General features: G+C 41.4%; 1 protein-coding gene across 1 annotated transcript in view; it reads left to right on the top strand.

The window, feature by feature from the left end:
- Positions 1-17,402, top strand: part of LOC137521179 (chloride channel CLIC-like protein 1) — a 104,011-nt gene extending 86,609 nt beyond the window's left edge. Inside the window, exons 11-13 of the mRNA XM_068240103.1 lie at positions 3,754-4,011; positions 7,826-8,152; positions 14,252-17,402. Of these exons, the coding sequence (XP_068096204.1) occupies positions 3,754-4,011; positions 7,826-8,152; positions 14,252-14,521 (855 nt within the window). The 3' untranslated portion in view covers positions 14,522-17,402. The remainder of the gene's footprint in view (positions 1-3,753; positions 4,012-7,825; positions 8,153-14,251) is intronic.
- The last annotated feature ends 1,602 nt before the right edge of the window (positions 17,403-19,004 follow it).

Raw genomic sequence — 19,004 nt, 5'->3', positions numbered from 1 at the left:
GTAATGTTTACAAACAACATGGCTGCTGTCATTGTATCACAGGAATAAATAATCATATTCTATTAAAGCTGTTTGCAGTTAGATTTGCTGTGTAAACTATCTAAACTTTAGATAAGATATATAGACAAGTTACTTTTTATAGTTCGTTTTTCATCTCGGATCCGCTTTAAGATTTGCAGAAAAAAATACATTATTTTGCGAAATTGTTCTAACAAGGAAGTTTAACCTGACACAGATGTAGGTTCTGTCATAAAAAGTGCTATTGTTAAGAACCTTTCTCTTTATTAATGATAAAGTAGAAGGAAAAATTAGCTTTGTTGTCTGTTCCAGTGGGAAAGAAAATGCCAATTCCTGTTCTTCAAATTTCCTTTACAGTGGAGACACAACGCCATCTCTGAGCCATGCTGGCCAGTTTGGCCGATAACACCAATTCTGCCTAGAATCTAGCGTTTGTACAATGCCCCCTGACGCTTGCCAATATCTTGAGTCTCTTTAAAACAAATGTAGCATGTTTTCACTGCAAATTCCCTCCACACTCTCCCCTTTAACCATTTAGTGGCATCCTAACGCATTAATACGTTATGCTTTACTCTATTAACGGCAACATGACGTATTAATAAGTCGCGCGTTCCCACCTCTGCTACCGCCGTGTGCGCGCCGCTACGGCTGCCGTTTCCGTCAGGATCCCGTGCTGAGGGATTGGGGAAGAGGACCAAACGGTCCTCTACCCAATCGCAGTGCCTGGAGTGAATGGACGTGACCGCGAACAGCGGCTACGTCCATTCACAAAAACAGGAAATGTAACAATTAAATAAAGTGTAAAAAAAAATAAAAAATAAAAAAAGGGAACACTTACTATAATGAGTGTTTACTAGCGCCATCTTGTGGCCAAAAAGTATATGACACGTACAAAATACATACATTTACAAGTACATACACATGAGTAATAAAATTAATAAAATTCCACTTCCAACACTCCCCCTCCAAAAGAAAACACTTGTAAAAAAAAAAATCAGCTTAAAATAAATAAATAAATACTTGCCTTAGGGACTCTAAATACTAAAATACTAAATAAATACTTTTTAATCTATATTTTATGGAGGAAAATTAATTTTAATTTATTACATTGGGGCTTGTAATTATGGCCAGAACAAAAAAAAACAGAACAGAAAAATAACACCTATATTTCAAAATAATATACTGTCGCCATACATTGTGATAGGGACATAATTTAAATGGTTTAATAATTGGGACAACTGGGCAAATACAATGTGTTTGTTTTATCCACAGGAGAATGTTTAATTTTAAAACTATAATGGCTGAAAACTGAGAAATAATGATTTTTTTTCAATTTTTTTGTTTTTTTCTCATTAAAATGCATTTAGAATAAAAAAATTCTTAGCAAAATGTACTACCCACAGAAAGCCTAATTGGTGGTGAAAAAAACGAGGTATAGATCATTTTCTTGTAATAAGTAGTAATAAAGTTATTAGGGAATAAAAGGGAGGAGCACTGACAAGTGAAAATTGCTCTGGTCCGTTAGAGTAAAAACCCTTGGGGGTGAACTGGTTAACAAATATTACATTCATACAGCTCTCATCCCCACTTTCTGGCTTGGCTGAAGGCAGCCATACACAGATTGGTTTCCCTGTTCGATTCCCGGCAGATTTGATCACTGTTATCTGATTGCATCACTCTGATCTGATTTGATCACTCTGATTGCACCAACATGTCCGCCCAGTGGGCTTTTGATCCACTTTGACCTAGATCAAAATCAATCAAACTATTAATAAACAAAAAAGATAGAACCAAAGCCAAAGGTGTTAGCCATGGAAATGTATGTACACTGTATTGTAAAGAAAAAATAACCGTGGTATATTCAAAGTAAAAATCAGATTAAACGTCAACCAATCATTTATTAGGGATATAACTTGCATAAAATCAATTAAAAACACATTGGCAGAGCGTGGACAATGCAAACCAGAAAGTGCCAATCAAAATCAATCCACATGAGAACAGAAATGTAATTGGGCAAACTGGATAAAAAAAAATCTCAAAATAACAGACCTCAGATAGCAGACCCTATACACATGTCAAATGGGACATGGTCCTGTCTGCATAAGAAGAAATGAGCATACCATAGTAAAAACGGCAGATTTTACCCAAAGATTGAAGTCCTGTTTGCCTATCCGCTGCCCGCCACCTGGGAACGTGCGTTCTGCACCACCTGGATTCTTCCTCGGAGAAACAATCTGTTCATAGTGTTCAAGATCTGTGTTACGCATTGGGAACTTACGTTCTCAGTGATAAGAGTGATCTAATTAGTGTTTTTTTGGAACCTTGAATGGGTTCCATACTAGTTAAAGCGGTTTAACACCCAGCATTACAACTTTGCTTTAAAAGATTGCTTACAGCTTAGAAACTATTATCCCAGATTTTTTTTAAGCAGAAATTCACTGAATGGGTTAAACATGACATTTTAGTGTTGGATTTAACTAGGAATCCGCATCGGTGCTTAGCTTTAGTTACAAATGTATCTTTGTTTGGAATGAAAATAGACCTCTGAAAAGCCTGTCTGGGAAACCCTCTTTGTTCTCTCAGAGAGGTGTTTGTTTATTACATTGTAAATAGATACACTTGTAACTAAACCTAAGCACGGAGGAGGATTTCTAGCTAAATGCAGCACTAAAATGTCATGTTTAATCCATTCAGTGAATTTCTGCAAAAAAAAAAAAATCTGGCATAATAGTTTCTAAGCTGTAAGCAATCTTTTAAAGCAAAGTTGAAATGCTGGGTGTTAGACCACTTTAAATAATTTCCTGATAGTTCTATTTCCTTGTCAAATTCACTTCTACATCTTTCCTCCTTTTTAAACTCTTACTTGGAAGTGTTCTGGTTCTGTGGTCTATCTGTATAGTATGTGGGATTTCCCTGTTATGGCACTTCAAGGTTGACCCTTTTTTGTATATGATGCTTTAACAACTTTTTCCTGGTTCTAATCGTTCTCGATTTTGTGACATTTTCTATTTCCCTTCTCTGCTTGTTTATCTTTTTTCTTTCATTCTTGAGGTCTGCTCCAGAACTGTGATACAATGCATGGTGACGGGCCAGAAAGTAGGGGGTGTAAGGTGGAGTTTCATTATTTGGCCATGCCCTGCTTTACTATCCATGCCTCTACGCCACATTTAAATTGAGTTTCCAGATTATTGCAGTATGTACATATGTGATGCAATGCTTAGCTAATTATAAAATGTAGTTCTATAGTATGTCTTTGAGGTAGAAAAATTATACATAATTTTGATCAACTAGTGGGAGGGGGCAATTAGTGTAACATTCATATTTAATCATCGCCCAAACACTATTGATAGTCTTATTTCTGTGTTCGCACTGCCTCTGATGATGTGCCCAGTGGCATGAAAGTAAGGCAGCTGATTACCTTGCATGTCTCTGATCTGCTGCTGCGGCTGACTGTGTATATTTATGTAAGTGAACCAATGTCAACACAGCACTGGTGCTAGTATCATATTCCTTTGGTTCTATTGTACAATGGATTTTCAGGGAATGGAGGCATGAAGCTTGAGAAGAAGTCTTTAGCAACTGGCAGCCGTTACTTGTGTGTAGAAGTCCTATCTTCTCTCTGATATGTATAGGTTTATAACTTATTTGGTACACCTTTCACAATCACGAGTCATTATGTCATTAAGAGTCTGCTAGTGTTAACGCTAATATCTCTAAACTCTTTTTTTTTTATAGGTATTTTGTTATGGGGCTGGTACATCCATTGCCCAAGTCCGTTTCCTCCGCAGAGCTCCTAATGAGTTGGAGAGATTGCCTCCTCCACAACATCAGCGACCAGGTGATGGCCATTTTATTGAAGGTGAGAATAGACCTGCCAACAATCGTCTTCATTCAAACCAACAGAAGAATATGGAATTTCCTGGATATCCTTTAAATCCCCAGCCAGTAAGCTTGGGTTCAATGAATCATGGAGATTTCACAGATCACAAAAGTGTAAGTTAATATCATTTTGGTGAACTGGATGTTTAGTGGTTATCATACAGCAGTTGAAGCACACCTCTCAATTGATATACCAGTTGTTGCCAGTTTCTACTCATGCTAAATTTACATAATGATTCATAATCTTCATTTTTGAGTTTTTATTTAGCCAACATTCCCCAGTGGAGCTAAAATATGAGAGTTCTCTATTTTAATGTGAGTCTCAAGCGATTAAAAAAAAAAAAAAAAAAAAGATACTCACCTAAGGAGAGGGATGGCTCTGGACCCTATAGAACAGGGGTCAGGAACCTTTTTGGCTGAGAGAGCCATAAATGCCGCATATTTTAAAATGTAATTCCGTGAGAACCATACAATATGTTTCAAACTGGGACAGTAGGGCTCACGTCCCTGTTGCCATGATGATGTGTATACAGTTGATCCGCAGGGCAGCGGAAGTGTCAGACACGTCTTCAGTTTCTCTTGGGTTTCAGCAACATTAGCAATTTCCCCGAGAGCAAGACAGGAGAAATACCGACTAACAGCTTGTACAATTAGCTAGCAGACTTGGGGTTGATTCACTTTGTAGGATGAGATCCCCACACTTTGGCCCAATAGGCTGCCTGTCAAGTGACACACAGCCTATGACAGGCAGCCTATTGGGCCAATCAAAGTGCTGGGATCTCGCTCTACAAAGTCACTGGACCTGACACAGACCAGAGTGGGACAATTGGAGCAGCTGTTCGTTTTGGGATAGCGCGAGTAAGATAGTAGCGCATGCTACAGCAGTAACGTGCACCACTTTGAAAGTTTTACTTGCGTTGCCACACTAAGGTGTGCTGCTTAAGCAGTGTAGCTTAGTGAATCAACCTCTACTGATTTGTCTGTGAGCCAGATGCAGCCATCAAAAGAGCCACATCTGGCTCCCGAGCCATAGGTTCCCTACCCCTGCTATAGAACCTTCCAGTTCCTCTCTTTGTCCCCTCATTCCACTGCAGTCTCTTGTGTTCAAATCTCCCACTTTGGGAGCCTGAGTGCTCCTGAAGACGGACAGCTCCGTACTGCGCTTGCACGAGAGAGTGTGCTCGTGCATGTGCAGTACAGAGAGGACCGTCTTCCGGAAGAATTCTGAAGCCTACCATCGTGGAACGAGGGGACCAGGAGAGGACCCTTAGAGGAGTATCTGTTTTTTGTTTTTAAATCGCTTCTGACTTCCTTTAAATTCAACACTTCATATTGACACAAAGTCCTTGGCCCCTACCCACTAAATGATTTTTGGCAAGCGATTTTACGCTGTGAGAATTTTTTCCCCATGATATCGTACAATAACCATTAACGAAAATTTGTTAAACGAAGTCTAAAGACACGTCACCTGCGGCAATTATTTGTTTTTGAACGACTGACCTGTTATTATTATTTAGTATTTAAATAGTGCCAACATCTTCCGCAGCGCTGTACAGAGAATATAGTCTTGTCACTAACTGTCCCTCAGAGGGGCTCACAACATAATCCCTATCATAGTCAGATGTCTATATCGTGTAGTGTATTTATTGTAGTCTAGGGCCAATTTTAAGGGGAAGCCAATTAACTTATCTGTATGTTTTTGGGATGTGGGAGGAAACTGGAGTGCCCTGAGGTAACCCACGCAGACACGGGGAGAACCTACTACCTCCTTGCAGATGTTGACCTGGCTGGGATTTGAACCAGGCTCCCAGTGTTGCAAGGCGAGAGCACTAACCACTACGCCACCGTGCTGCCTGATTAAGTAGTTGAGGATCGTTCTGATCGTCATTGACTTGCGCAGGTTTTGCCGCTATCCTGTAAACGATTGTTTACATAATTGATTGTTTCCAACACCACAAACAACACTTGAAGATTTGGCCTGATTGATCGGAGAAACAAGCCTTTAGCGTAGATCCATGATCAACCTGGCCATATCTGCCAGTGAGTATTTAGCTTAAGAGAGTAAACCTGAATTGCTGTACTTAAAATGGACCTATAAGTGCTTTGTTTGCAGAACACTATTAGATCCACAGCAATATACCTAACACTGGGGTGTGCAGGCAATGTTTTTTTTTTTAAACGTGCATACTTGCCTGTCATACTTGCCCAAATAAAATTCTCTGCTGGGCTCCTCTTATGATCATTGCCACTGAAACTGTGTCCTTCCCAGAGCTTTCCCCTCATCCTGCATACCTCAATCCTCTGCCCCTATATTAGTGTAGAGGGTGTGCCAGATGTGTCTGGTATACCAAGCCATTAGGTCATGTGCTATGCGCGATTATTTTATGGTTTGGATGCACACAACATACATATGGGACCAGCTGGGAATAGAGGGGACACCGAGCAGTTCACTCACAATGGGTTTTAGGTGATTAGAGGATCGAAGGGCTACTCAGATCTAGACTTGCTGTCCCTTCATTTTGCATCATAAGGCTTACAAGCCCACCTCAAGTGTAGGTGATAAGATGCTGGAAGTTCTAATGCATTAGATGGGCATTACTGATTTTAGCCCTTTTTTAAAATACTGGTTACTGCCATGGTTTACATTAAGAAATTACCCATTCATAACCTGTATTCTGTGTTTGTTTAAGTGTTAGGATCTTTACAGGGATAGTAAGGAGTGTAGAGACAAAAAGTGGGAGGAAACCTCTAACTATGGCAACATTTTACAATAAGAATTTTCTAACAGTAGTAGCTAGTTTGCTATCTGTCCAAGCAGTAAGTAACAGCTTATACGCGTGTGGTGCCCAGGCTTTTTGACATATAAAAAATATATAAATTCCAGCATCAGCCCGTCAAGCTTTACTGTTTTCAATAGATTAGAATTTAGATTCAATAAAAAGTTATTCTACTGGAAATCCATGAAAAGCTAGTGTATTCCCAATCAATATTCACTCAAAATATTGATCAAGCATTGATCGAGAATGCCTATTCTTTGTGCCGCTGGCAGGAGTGCAGGGAGGCCTTGGGTGGCAATGGCATGCAAGCAATGTTCTTATATCTAATGTTATTAAAGCACTACTTGTATTTATTTCTGCTGCAATCTAGTCTAAATGACCTGGAAAGTATTGTTTCATTTAAGGTCCAGTTCTGGTCCTGTTTAATAATGTAGAACATTCATGATTAATGTGCAAGTCTGATGTACAGTCAAAATGATTTTTTTTTTGTATGTAAATGGATTTAAGTTACATAAACTTTAGATAACAGTGGCTAAGTACCCCTCCCACCATTACCCATTTCACTGTTTCCTGCCTGTTAATTTCCTTCCCGTTCCTTTACTTTCCCCCAAATTGGAGAATGCATGATGGCTTCCAAGCGACAAGAGTGTCCTCTCTACAACAGCCAAAGAGTTTCTTTTTAGATTTAAAAGAATTCTGACAGAAAAAAAGTGTCCTCTCTACATTGGCCAAGAATTCACCTTCCTGTGACACTTAGTACGGGGCAGTAAATGAAGAAAATTGTATTTATTGTGTGACTGTAAGAAGAAAATTGTATTTATTGTGTGACTGTAGGAATATTAGCTGCCATGGCCAGGTTACATGTGAGGACCAGTGATTGTCAACCTGATATGTGGACCACTGATGATCCTAGTGAGACACGCTATAATATTAAACAGGGTGACCATCTCTGGCTGGTATTGTCATACTGAAGGGCCTCCATTCTAAGATATTTAAGCAGATTTTTTGAGTGCAAGAACACCTTAACTTTGTCAAGTCTTAAGCTAGAAATTAGTTTAACAATACCGGTACCGGTAATTATAATTCTACAAAAGTCAAAAATAGAAACAACTTGATTATATGACGGCATCTAATCTACATATATTATCTAGTCTGTAGGATCCTCCTGCTGTTGTCAGCAACATCAAAGGAAACCATTTACTCTGGAAAACAGTCGTGAGCAGTATGTATCCGATGATTCAACAGTACCACAGAGATCTCTAGGACGGCAGCAGAGAAGTAATGATCTTCCTTATAAGAGTACTCATGACCAACAACCACAGGAGCAGCATCTAGCAATGAAATCTCAAGAAAAACCCCAGATACAAGAGAAAGAATCTCTAAAAGACCGTAAACGTCCAGCTGAAGTACCACCAGTAAAACAAAACTGTCCTGTCAGTGTCAGTACTGCAGTAAATCCGTTACCGGTGGTGGAGGTGGTGAGTATAAAAGCATATATATATATATATTTTTTTTTTTTATTATATAATAAGGAAAGTAGTAAATAGTCGTAATAAATCCTTAATTAATGCTAGGCAGTGCACAAGACCACCAGAATACATGATTTACTGTACATTGGGGCTCCATTAAAAGTCTAGGCCAGGTAGTGATTACAATAAGTCTTGCAAGTAATTAATTGGACAAGATCTTCTTATGGGTATGGGGTCTCCAACAAGACTTACTGCTGTATCCCTACCTGGTCTGGACTTGTAAGGATGCCACCTATCCACATCATGAGGTGGGTGATCTTGGTGGCGGTGTTTACTGCCTGGCCTTAATTGAGGTATTTTTATGGTTTTTCACTACTTTCCACTGTCTACAGTACTATTTTCTTGCAAGTTTTCAAAACTTTCTCCTTCAGGCATGGAAAATTATACACAGTCATGAAAGGTATTGCCTAAAACAACATTTGTTGGTTTGATGTCGGCAGATCTCCTCTATAACATTGGACCATACATTACATACACATGATATTCACCTCCTTTGAGATTTTTTTTTTCTTTTTTTTTTTTTTTACAAGATTTATAATTCCAAGGAAAAAAGAGAAAGAAAAGGTCTCCCCATATGAACAGCACCACTCCAAGGCATATTCAAAAATATATAACAAGTTTATTGGTTTCAAAATACACACAACAGCTATATGGACACACAATTAAACACATTTAAAACCATCCACACTCCATTAGGATCATAGGTATAATAATTACATATATATATTATGTGATTAATAATATAATTATGATACCTATGATCCCAAGGGAGTGTGGATGGTTTTAAATGTTTTTAATTGTGTGTCCATACAGCTGTTGTGTGTTTTTTGAAACCAATAAACTTGTTATATACTATTTTTGAATATGCCCTGGAGTGGTGCTGTTCATATGGGGAGACCTTTTCTTTCTCTTTTTTCCTTGAATCTTTACATTCCTAGTGGTTGAGTGCGACACATGTTTGCATTTCTAATATTTATAATTTCATCATAAAATTCTAAATGCAGTTCTAAAGAAAAAAAATCTTAATTTGCTGCTTTTGCACAATGTTAGTACAACAATGTTTGAATTTTTGCTGTTTAAATTGAACCTGAAGTGAGGAAACCAAGGAGTATGAAAAAGGTATTTGACCTAAAAGGTTGTAGAACTTTTACAGGAGTCAGGGCTAGAACAGTGGGACAAAGTGGTGACTGGGAAAGGCTCTATGGTATCCAGAACCTTTCCTCTACTTGGGTTTGTTTCTAACCTGAAGTGAGTTTCCTCACTTCAGGTTTACTGAATAGAATTACAAATTGCTGCTTCCTGCAAAATGTTGCCACTAACCATATACAGTAGATCATATGTACATAGAGTATCGCTCTTGCTGTAGAAGTTCAAACTTTAGATAGTGCCAGTGCGGTTAATAGTACACTTCCACCTCAGGATGATTACTCTGTTTGAGGTGGAGGTATCCTATTAACTATACTGGCACTGTAATGGATTGCGGAGATGCCGCCGCGCGGTCTGGCAGCGGGGCGGCTGTCTCCGCGTTCAGACCGGCGGTTTCCGCACAGCAGCATGCGTCTGGTTTGTCTGAGCCTTCTAGTGCACACAAATGGAGAGCTACGCGCGCGCTGGGAGGCAGGACCTTTATGCCAGTAGGAGAGGGATCAGGTTGATCAGCTGATCCCAGCGCAGTCTTTGATTGGCTGAGTGGCGCTGAGGAGCGCTGCACTATATATAGATCTCGCTGGTCAGTCTCAAGTTGTCTGCCGTTGCGAATACATACGTTTGAGCACTCAGACCACAGTCAGATCCCACAGTGTGTTAGAACCAGGTGGACCTGGGAATTCACACTTAGCCAGATTACGCTGTGTTCTACTTTAGACCAGTTCCGGGGTGTTGTGACCAAGGACCTCACACCCAAGCGTAGGATTACAGTGTCTTTGCTGTATTATACTTTAGACCAGTTCCGGGGTGTTGTGATCAAGGACCTCACACCCAAGCTTAGGATTACTGTGTCATTGCTGTGTTATACGTTAGACTAGTTCCTGGGTGTCGAGACCACGGACCTCATACCCCAGACTAGGACTCTGCTCTATTTCTGTTATGACTATTTGCTCTGTCGACCTTGCTATTGCTTTCTGATTCGGTACACCTGCATATCCGCCTACCTGTTGCCAGACCCTGCCTGTACCCGGTTACCGAATCAGCTTTCTGTCTCTGTACCTTATCTGCTCGTGTGTTGCCGACCTGGCCTGCCCGACCTTCCAGGCTGTCACTCACTCCTTAAGTGCTCAGTCTATCTGTACTAGCAGTGACACAATTCCACCAAGTGTCAGTTGCAACTGGGACTCCTGCTCCTCAGAGAGTCCGGCCTGTTAGCAGCCAGTGACCTCTTCTCCTGGAGTCCCCTGGCTGCAGTACAGTCTATATCTGATCTCCAGATATCCCTGGTTGCCAGGTCCTCTCTATTCCCTCTCTCTAGGAGATAGTCCCTGCACTTCCCAGGGCCACCTGCCCCTCAGGTGGTTCTTCGCCAAGCTGCCTGTATCTCCCGCTTCACGGGAGATAGCCTACAGTTACACCAAACACTTACACTTTATTAGGTGTTCAGAGGTTAGTCATACTTGTATTATTGGTGATTCTGCAGATCATCCATAATCAGGTATACATCTGTATTGTTGATGATTCTGCAGATCATCAATAATCAGATTCTCTCTGTGTGCTGACACCGATCGTTACAGGCACTTTCTTACATTTATATGCTCATCAATAAACTTCTACGGCAAGAGCGCTACATGTATATTTGATTTGAACTTTTGTCTGGCTTTAACGAAGACGAAGAGTACTCCACCCTTTTAAATTCAATCACGTGGAGAAAGTGAATGTTTGATAAATACAAATTGTTTTATAATTGTTGGGCATAATTTTTCTTTGATGGAGTTTATATGATAGTTTGTGACACATTTAAAGATTCCCACAGCATGCTTTTATTGTAGGGAAAATAGTAATTAGCTAAGTGTGCAGCTAGCCATTTTTTAAAGAAAAGGTGCCTTTTGTGTGCGATTCATGTTTTAATGCAAGTCAATGAGAACACAGTAAAAGTACGAAAAATCACTTGCATGTTGAAAGTTAATTTAGAAGTATTTTTCAAACTTGCAAACTCCGAATTGTAAAGGCAGAAAATGACTTGCTTTTCCTGCAGTGATAAGTGGGAACCCTCTCTAACTCAAGATAGTAGTAACAGACAGCGATGTTATTAAAGTACCTCTATGCTATTTCCAGTTTTTCAGTAGATCAGTCATTAGATTTTGATACAAACATTAAATCTATTAAAAACGATGACAGATATTGATAGTTTACCTCATCTACCACAAATTGAATAGTATATGGGCACTTCTGCTTTAACCATTCAACAATTTGCTGAATCGAAGGATAGGGTATCGCTATCTTAAAACAAATCTGAAGTGAGAAAACTCACCTCAAGTATTGATACAGACCTATGTAGAGGGAAGGCTCTGGATCCCTAGGAGCCTTCCTGGTCCTCGGTCCATCCCACTGTTCCTGCTCCATCCCCGGTTGAAATTACTCTTCCTGCTTAGGTACTCCTCAGGCAGCTTTTGGAACTTCTTGCTTCCCCGAGAAGTGCCAAAGACAAGTGCATCCGTACTGCGAATGCGGGGATGCGAGTAGTTCCGAAGGCTGCCCAAGGAATGCCAAAGAGCACTTTGACCCGGCAGGTCAATAAATTCAACCGGGGATGGCACAGGAACGATAGGACGGACCGAAGACCAGGACGGCGCTATGGTATCCAGAGCCTTCCCTCTACTTAGGTTAGTATTAAAACTGACGTACGTTTCCTCACCTTAGGTTTGCTTTTTACTTTTTTACCTTTAAGCAGTACATACAGCAGTGCTAACAAAGCCATTGTGACTACATGCTGAATAACTATCCAAGTACACTCTTGTTTTACATCCAGGGCCGGGACTAGGTTCTTTAAAGATTCAAAAGTGCGGAATAGAATGTCTGTAATTTTACCAATATTCTACTATTGGCTTTTCCCTGTGCCCAGATTATCGGGGAACCCTTTTGACATGTACATGCTGTCATAGATGGCCATGTTAAATTAATTTGGGTGCAGGAGGTGCCTGAGTACAATTGAATAAATTAGAATGCGCTCTCTGTCTCATGAAATAAAGAGTTAACAGTCTCACAGTTCGTTGCCACCTTTATCCTCACACTGGGCTCCGTCAAAGTTCAACTGTCTTCCAAAATATTTGGCTCTTTAATTCAGAACACTCGCATCAACATGCAAAAAGAAACATAAAAGGAAAACCTATAGCGTATCACAGTGATCCGAGATTGTCCCGTCACCTAGGTTAATCGCCGGTGCAATCTTAAAATGATCACCTTCCGATCATCAGTGCCTGGACGCTCCCTCCCCCCCCCTCCCCCAATAGTGCCCGCACTCACCCTATAAGCCTCCTGACTCTCCGGAGGTAGAATTGAGAGTGTATGGGGGTTGAAAAGGACCACCCTCTCTCAAAGACACGTTTTAAATAGCGCTGCAACTAGAGAAGGCTAACATAGCCTAATTCTATAAGTGTATTAAAAATTAATAAAAGATCATGCACTCACAAGCCAGCATAGGTAAAAAGCATTGAACAAATACAGTCCTGGTCCCCGGGAGACCGCTCCGCAGATGCCGCCTCAGTTCCCCGTCTGGCTGTTCACTCTGAGCAACAAACTTCCTGTACCAATCACGTGTGCTGCAGCTCCGCCCTATGCATTTCGTCAGGCTTCTGACTCATCAGGGGCTCGCAGCACACGGAAGACTGGCTTTTAAATAGGATTTAAAACCCCTCCCCTTTGAAACTATTATTTTAATAGCTATTTTGTAACGGAACTCATAGCAGAGGTTGGCACTTTTAGACCTCATAGGAGTAGGTTAGTGTTAAACATAGATCCAGGGAAAACTAGTGTGAGAATAGGATAAAATAAGACAATAGAAGACTAAAGCTGGCCATACACTGGCCCGATTTGCGCCTGTTTCGACAGCAGATTCGATCACTGGGATCGAATCTGCTTCCAATCGTTCGCACTACACGCCGAATTTCGATCCATTCCGTCCGATCCCGTCGATCGCGCCGTGCGGAAAATAACCGTCGATCGCCCGCGGGTAAAGAGCGCAACGCTAGCGGCATTCGAGTGCCCGACGACCGACGCAATAGAGCCGCATACATTACCTGCTCCGCCGGCACGATTCCCGGGTCTCCGCTCTTCTTCTCCGTCTCCGCTCTGGTCTGGTCTCCGGCATGCTTCCCTTCTTCCTGTCCCGATTCCCGGGTCTCCGCTCTTCTTCTCCGTCTCCGCTCTGGTCTGGTCTCCGGCATGCTTCCCTTCTTCCTGTCCCGGCAGGAAGTTTAAACAGTAGAGGGCGCTCTACTGTTTAAACTTCCCCCAGACAGGAAGAAGGGAAGCATGCCGGAGACCAGAGCGGAGACGGAGAAGAAGAGCGGAGACCCGGGAGTCGTGCCGGCGGAGCAGGTAACGTATGCGGGATGGGGGGAAGCGGCGGCAGCACCACCACCACAGATTGTGAACGGTTTCAGGCTGAAATCGGTTCACAATCTGTTTGCAGTAAAGGTAGCCATACGATCCCTCTCTGATCAGATTCGATCAGATAGGGATCTGTCTGTTGGTCGAATCTGATGGCAAATCGACCAGTGTATGGCCACCTTAATGGTAACATACCGATATTGTACTATCCATAGCAGAAGATAATAGAATATTGGTAAAATTACCGATCTTCTACCATCTGCAGTATCTTACGCCCATTTTTTATTGCCACTTTTTTTATATGTACACCTTCCACGTGACCAGCTACAGAGCCCAAAACAAAAAAGACTTGGAAATTTCATGTGCGTGCTTATAACCTAAGCTGAGGGCGATGCCAGATTGGGGCATTTTGGAACGTTATCAAAACACATTAATTTTATGTGCATATTTATAACTTATGCTGAGGGAAATGCCTGTATATATAGCATTTATAAGCCTTTAATTTTACAGGGCCAGCCTGCTGACGAGGTCAATGAAAGTAATGACACCTTTGCTAAAGATTTTGACTCTGAGAGTCCTAAAGAGCTGAAACAAGAAGATATTGGCCGTAAAGAACATAGTGCTGAACCTATAACGCTGTCTAGTTTACAACCTACTGGATATGATTCAACAGATTCTGACGAAACTGAGGTAGATCTATATAGAAGTGTTAATGCTGAAGAGGAATCAGATTCATTTATAGTGATTGAGAAATCGCAAACTGAGACGTCACTGGAATGAACTGAAAGTGTTAAGAATAAAATAAAAAAAATAGACACCCCTTTATGAGGCTGGTGCCCTCTCTACCACATCAACAATGAAAATGCATGCCCAATTAATTTTTTAAAGTCTGTGGTTTGAAAGATGGACCATTTGAATTAAGTTCTCAGCACTCACATTTGAGTCGAGGAGATGAATGCACGTTTTTGGGCAGTCTACAGCCTGTTCAAATACCCCATAGCTGACTTTTCTTGGAGAAAAAAAATGGTTCTTTTAGAATTTTTGAGGAAAATGCGGATTGTTCCTTATGTTATTATACCAGTGATGTTTACACAGTGTGTGAATATGCACACATCCTACAATAATGATTCGTTGTATAAATGGTGCCGTAATCACAGCATTTTCAGCCATTTGTGTCTATCCGTAACCTAGATTTATGTTCAGTTATGGTTTATGCTTCCCTGGATGGAAATAGAAATTAGATTAGCGTTACCCAGGGTGACTCATCTAATATCGAACTACCATGCCATCATTTTACACCACCAGAAAGTTCTGGCTTACTCCTATCAGGTGAGTACAGGTAGGCATACACTATTAAATGTATCATTGATCCAGAAAACATTTGGGTTATTGCATTCTACCACTTGATTTGGATCGGATTTAATCCGAAATCTGATTGAAAATCAGCAATGCTAGCATTGCAGGTGCTTTACTGCTCATTACAGTTTAAAGCTATGCAGCCACCTATGAAGCACCCCTTAAGTACCCCTGAACTGGTTTTTAATCAACATATTTGTAATGCTGTTTTATTTATCCTGCGTCCCGTGTCCCCTGCTCGTAACATTCGACAGCAGAACGTCGATTGTGGGCGGGGAGGAAGTGGCAGTTCTTCCTCCTCTCTGCCCATCCTCAGAAACGCCCCCTTCCTTCGTTGCTTTAGTTCCCAATATGAGTTACTGTACACAGCGTGCAGGGGAGCTGCGCTGTGCTCGGAACATTAGTGTACTTATAGCTGTTTTAGTACGCTATTGTTCCGAAATCAATCAACACAAGCCCACACATGTCGCAGCTCTCCTGCGCGCTGTGTGCAGTAACACCATATCGGGAACTATAAGCAGCGAGTGCAGGGGGTATTCTTAAGGACGGGCAGAGAGGAGAAAGAACTGCTACTTCCTCTACGCCCATAATCGACGTTCTGCATTATGACTGAGCAGAGCTGGGGGACCATAAACACTTCACATATGGCCCTTGTGGGTTTTCCTTGTTCTTCTCCACACATAGAAAACGTGTGTGTGTGTGTGTGTGTGTGTGTGTCATACAGAGCCCCCTGATGATCCGTTTGTGAAAAGGAAAAGATTTCTCATGTAAAAGGGGGTATCCGCTACTGATTGGGATGAAGTTCAATTCTTGGTCACGGTTTCTCTTTAAGCCCTTAATAGCACACTTTCCTGGGTTAACTTATACTTGAGTCATCAAAAAATTTCAGCTTAACAGAAATATATTTCTGTATGAGTACTGTACATACGGGTATGTATATATACTGTTTATATACAGTAGTATCAGTTGAAAAGCTCATGTGTAAAAAGGGCGCCGCCATAGACTTCAATGTTATTTGACGCAAATCACGGCTATAAGGTGGTGAAAAGGGCGCTATAAAACGGTGCTGGATATAGCCAAGATTTTTTTACGGCGGTATAAATGCGGCTCCAACAAGGACGTCTAAAGATCGGTTTATCAGCAGGTCACAATTTTGGTTATATTTTTTTAGAATAACGTATGTTATGAAATGTGACTACAATGATAATAAATTCAGTTATACCAGTTCAAAATAACGTATATACAGTATGACATGAAATGTGGCTACAACAAGCGCATCTAAAATTCGGTTATATTAGCAGGTGCATAGATTCGGTTATATCAGGTAATTTGTCTGTCAGTTGAAAATAACATAGATGTTTGTTATGGAATGTGTCGAAGATTAGGTACCACCATGAGGATTAGACTAGGGGGTCTTAGGGTTAGGCACCACTAGGGAGGGGGTCGTAGGGTTAGGCACCAGCAGAGGTGCTCTTAGGGTTAGGCACCACCAGGGGGTCTTAGGGTAAGGCAACACCAGTGGAGGGTTCTGTGTGAGTAGGGAGGAGTTAAGTCATAGTAATCACTTTTGTCGGCTATATCCGGTGCCCTTTTTTTTTAACCAAAATCACTTTTCTCTGATGTGTCTGGTGCCCTTTTATTTCTGGCACCTTATCACTTTTCCTGGCTAGATCCAGCACCGTTTTAGAGCCAAAACCACTTTTCTCAGCTATATCAAGCCCTCTTTTATGACCAAATTTACGTTTCTCTATATCCAGCACCTTTTTATAACCAAATTTTTGTTTCTTGACTACATCAGGTGCCCTTTTTAATTGAAAAAAAAAAAAAAATAATATACACACGCACACACTTTATTGTCTTTTTGTTTGTTTGTCAAATGTAATTTAATGTGTGTGTGTGTGTGTGTGTGTGTGTATAATCAACCATACGGCCAAACATATGTATCTCTGTACATCTACCTGTGTATCTCTGTACATCTACCTGCAGCAAAGACTATTATGAGGCACAGTTTTCCATGTGATTTTGATAACTATTTGTTTGTAAATCTTTTATAACTTTTATAGAAGAAAATGTTTTACAACCTTGAAGTGAATGCATCTTGCAAGTATAACATGAACACAGATGATCAATTTCAGTCTTTTTCATATTTTTGAAGCTGTGATTCACAGTACATCAAAATATACAAATGAACATTATAACATATTTTCGTGCAGCATAAAATATAATTTTGTTAAGTTTTATTACTGAAAATTCAGATTCATATTTGTTGATTTTAGTTGTTGAAATATAATAAAATATAAAATTATTGCTGTGTCTGCTTGCGTGTTCATGTCTTCTGCAACTGGAAAGCCTCTTCATATACTGGTATATCCTCTATAAATGGTGGTATCAACACTGAAAAGGATGCTCCAGAGGTTTCCCAGATCGTTCTTGACTCCACTGCTGCCTCCCTCTTCTTTTTCATAGCTACGCTCCCATCTGTGTATGAATAGAGCCAGTTTCATACACAGAAGAGAGTGCAGCCATGTTAATACATAGGAGAGAGCACAGCCACGTTCATACAGAGAAGAGAGCACAGTCATGTTCATATACAGAAGGGAGCGCAGCCAAGTTCATATACAGAAGGGAGCGCAGCCAAGTTCATATACAGAAGGGAGCGCAGCCAAGTTCATATACAGAAGGGAGCGCAGCCAAGTTCATATACAGAAGGGAGCGCAGCCAAGTTCATATACAGAAGGGAGCGCAGCCAAGTTCATATACAGAAGGGAGCGCAGCCAAGTTCATATACAGATGGGAGCGCAGACAAGTTCATATACAGAAGGGAGCGCAGCCACGCTCATACACAGTAGGGAGCCCAGCCACATTCATACACAGAAGGGAGCGCAGCCACATTCATACACAGAAGAGAGCACAGCCAGGTTCATACACAGAAGAGAGCACAGCCAGGTTCATACACAGAAGAGAGCACAGCCACGTTCATACACAGAAGGGAGCACAGCGACGTTCACACACAGAAGGGAGCACGGCCAAGTTCATACACAGAAGAGAGCACAGCCATGTTCATACACAGAAGAGAGCGCAGCCACATTCATACACAGAAGGGAGCATGGCCACGTTCATACACAGAGTGGAGCGAGGCCATGTTCACACACAGAAGAGAGCACAGCCATGAGCACAAATTATTGCTGTGTCTGCTTGCGTGTTCATGTCTTCTGCAACTGGAAAGCCTCTTCATATACTGGTATATCCTCTATAAATGGTGGTATCAACACTGAAAAGGATGCTCCAGAGGTTTCCCAGATCGTTCTTGACTCCACTGCTGCCTCCCTCTTCTTTTTCATAGCTACGCTCCCATCTGTGTATGAATAGAGCCAGTTTCATACACAGAAGAGAGCGTGGCCACCTTCATACACAGAAGAGAGTGCAGCCATGTTAATACATAGAAGAGAGCACAGCCACGTTAATACATAGAAGAGAGCACAGCCACGTTCATACAGAGAAGAGAGCACAGTCACGTTCATATACAGAAGGGAGCGCAGCCAAGTTCATATACAGAAGGGAGCGCAGCCAAGTTCATATACAGAAGGGAGCGCAGCCAAGTTCATATACAGAAGGGAGCGCAGCCAAGTTCATATACAGAAGGGAGCGCAGCCAAGTTCATATACAGATGGGAGCGCAGACAAGTTCATATACAGAAGGGAGCGCAGCCACGCTCATACACAGTAGGGAGCCCAGCCACATTCATACACAGAAGGGAGCGCAGCCACATTCATACACAGAAGAGAGCACAGCCAGGTTCATACACAGAAGGGAGCGCAGCCAAGTTCATATACAGAAGGGAGCGCAGCCAGGTTCATATACAGAAGAGAGCACAGCCAGGTTCATACACAGAAGGGAGCGCAGCCAC

This window comes from Hyperolius riggenbachi, chromosome 6 (genome assembly GCF_040937935.1).
Source record: "Hyperolius riggenbachi isolate aHypRig1 chromosome 6, aHypRig1.pri, whole genome shotgun sequence".
NCBI lineage: Eukaryota > Metazoa > Chordata > Amphibia > Anura > Hyperoliidae > Hyperolius > Hyperolius riggenbachi.
Note: the sequence above shows the minus strand (reverse complement) of the source record. Positions and strands in the feature narration are given on the sequence as shown.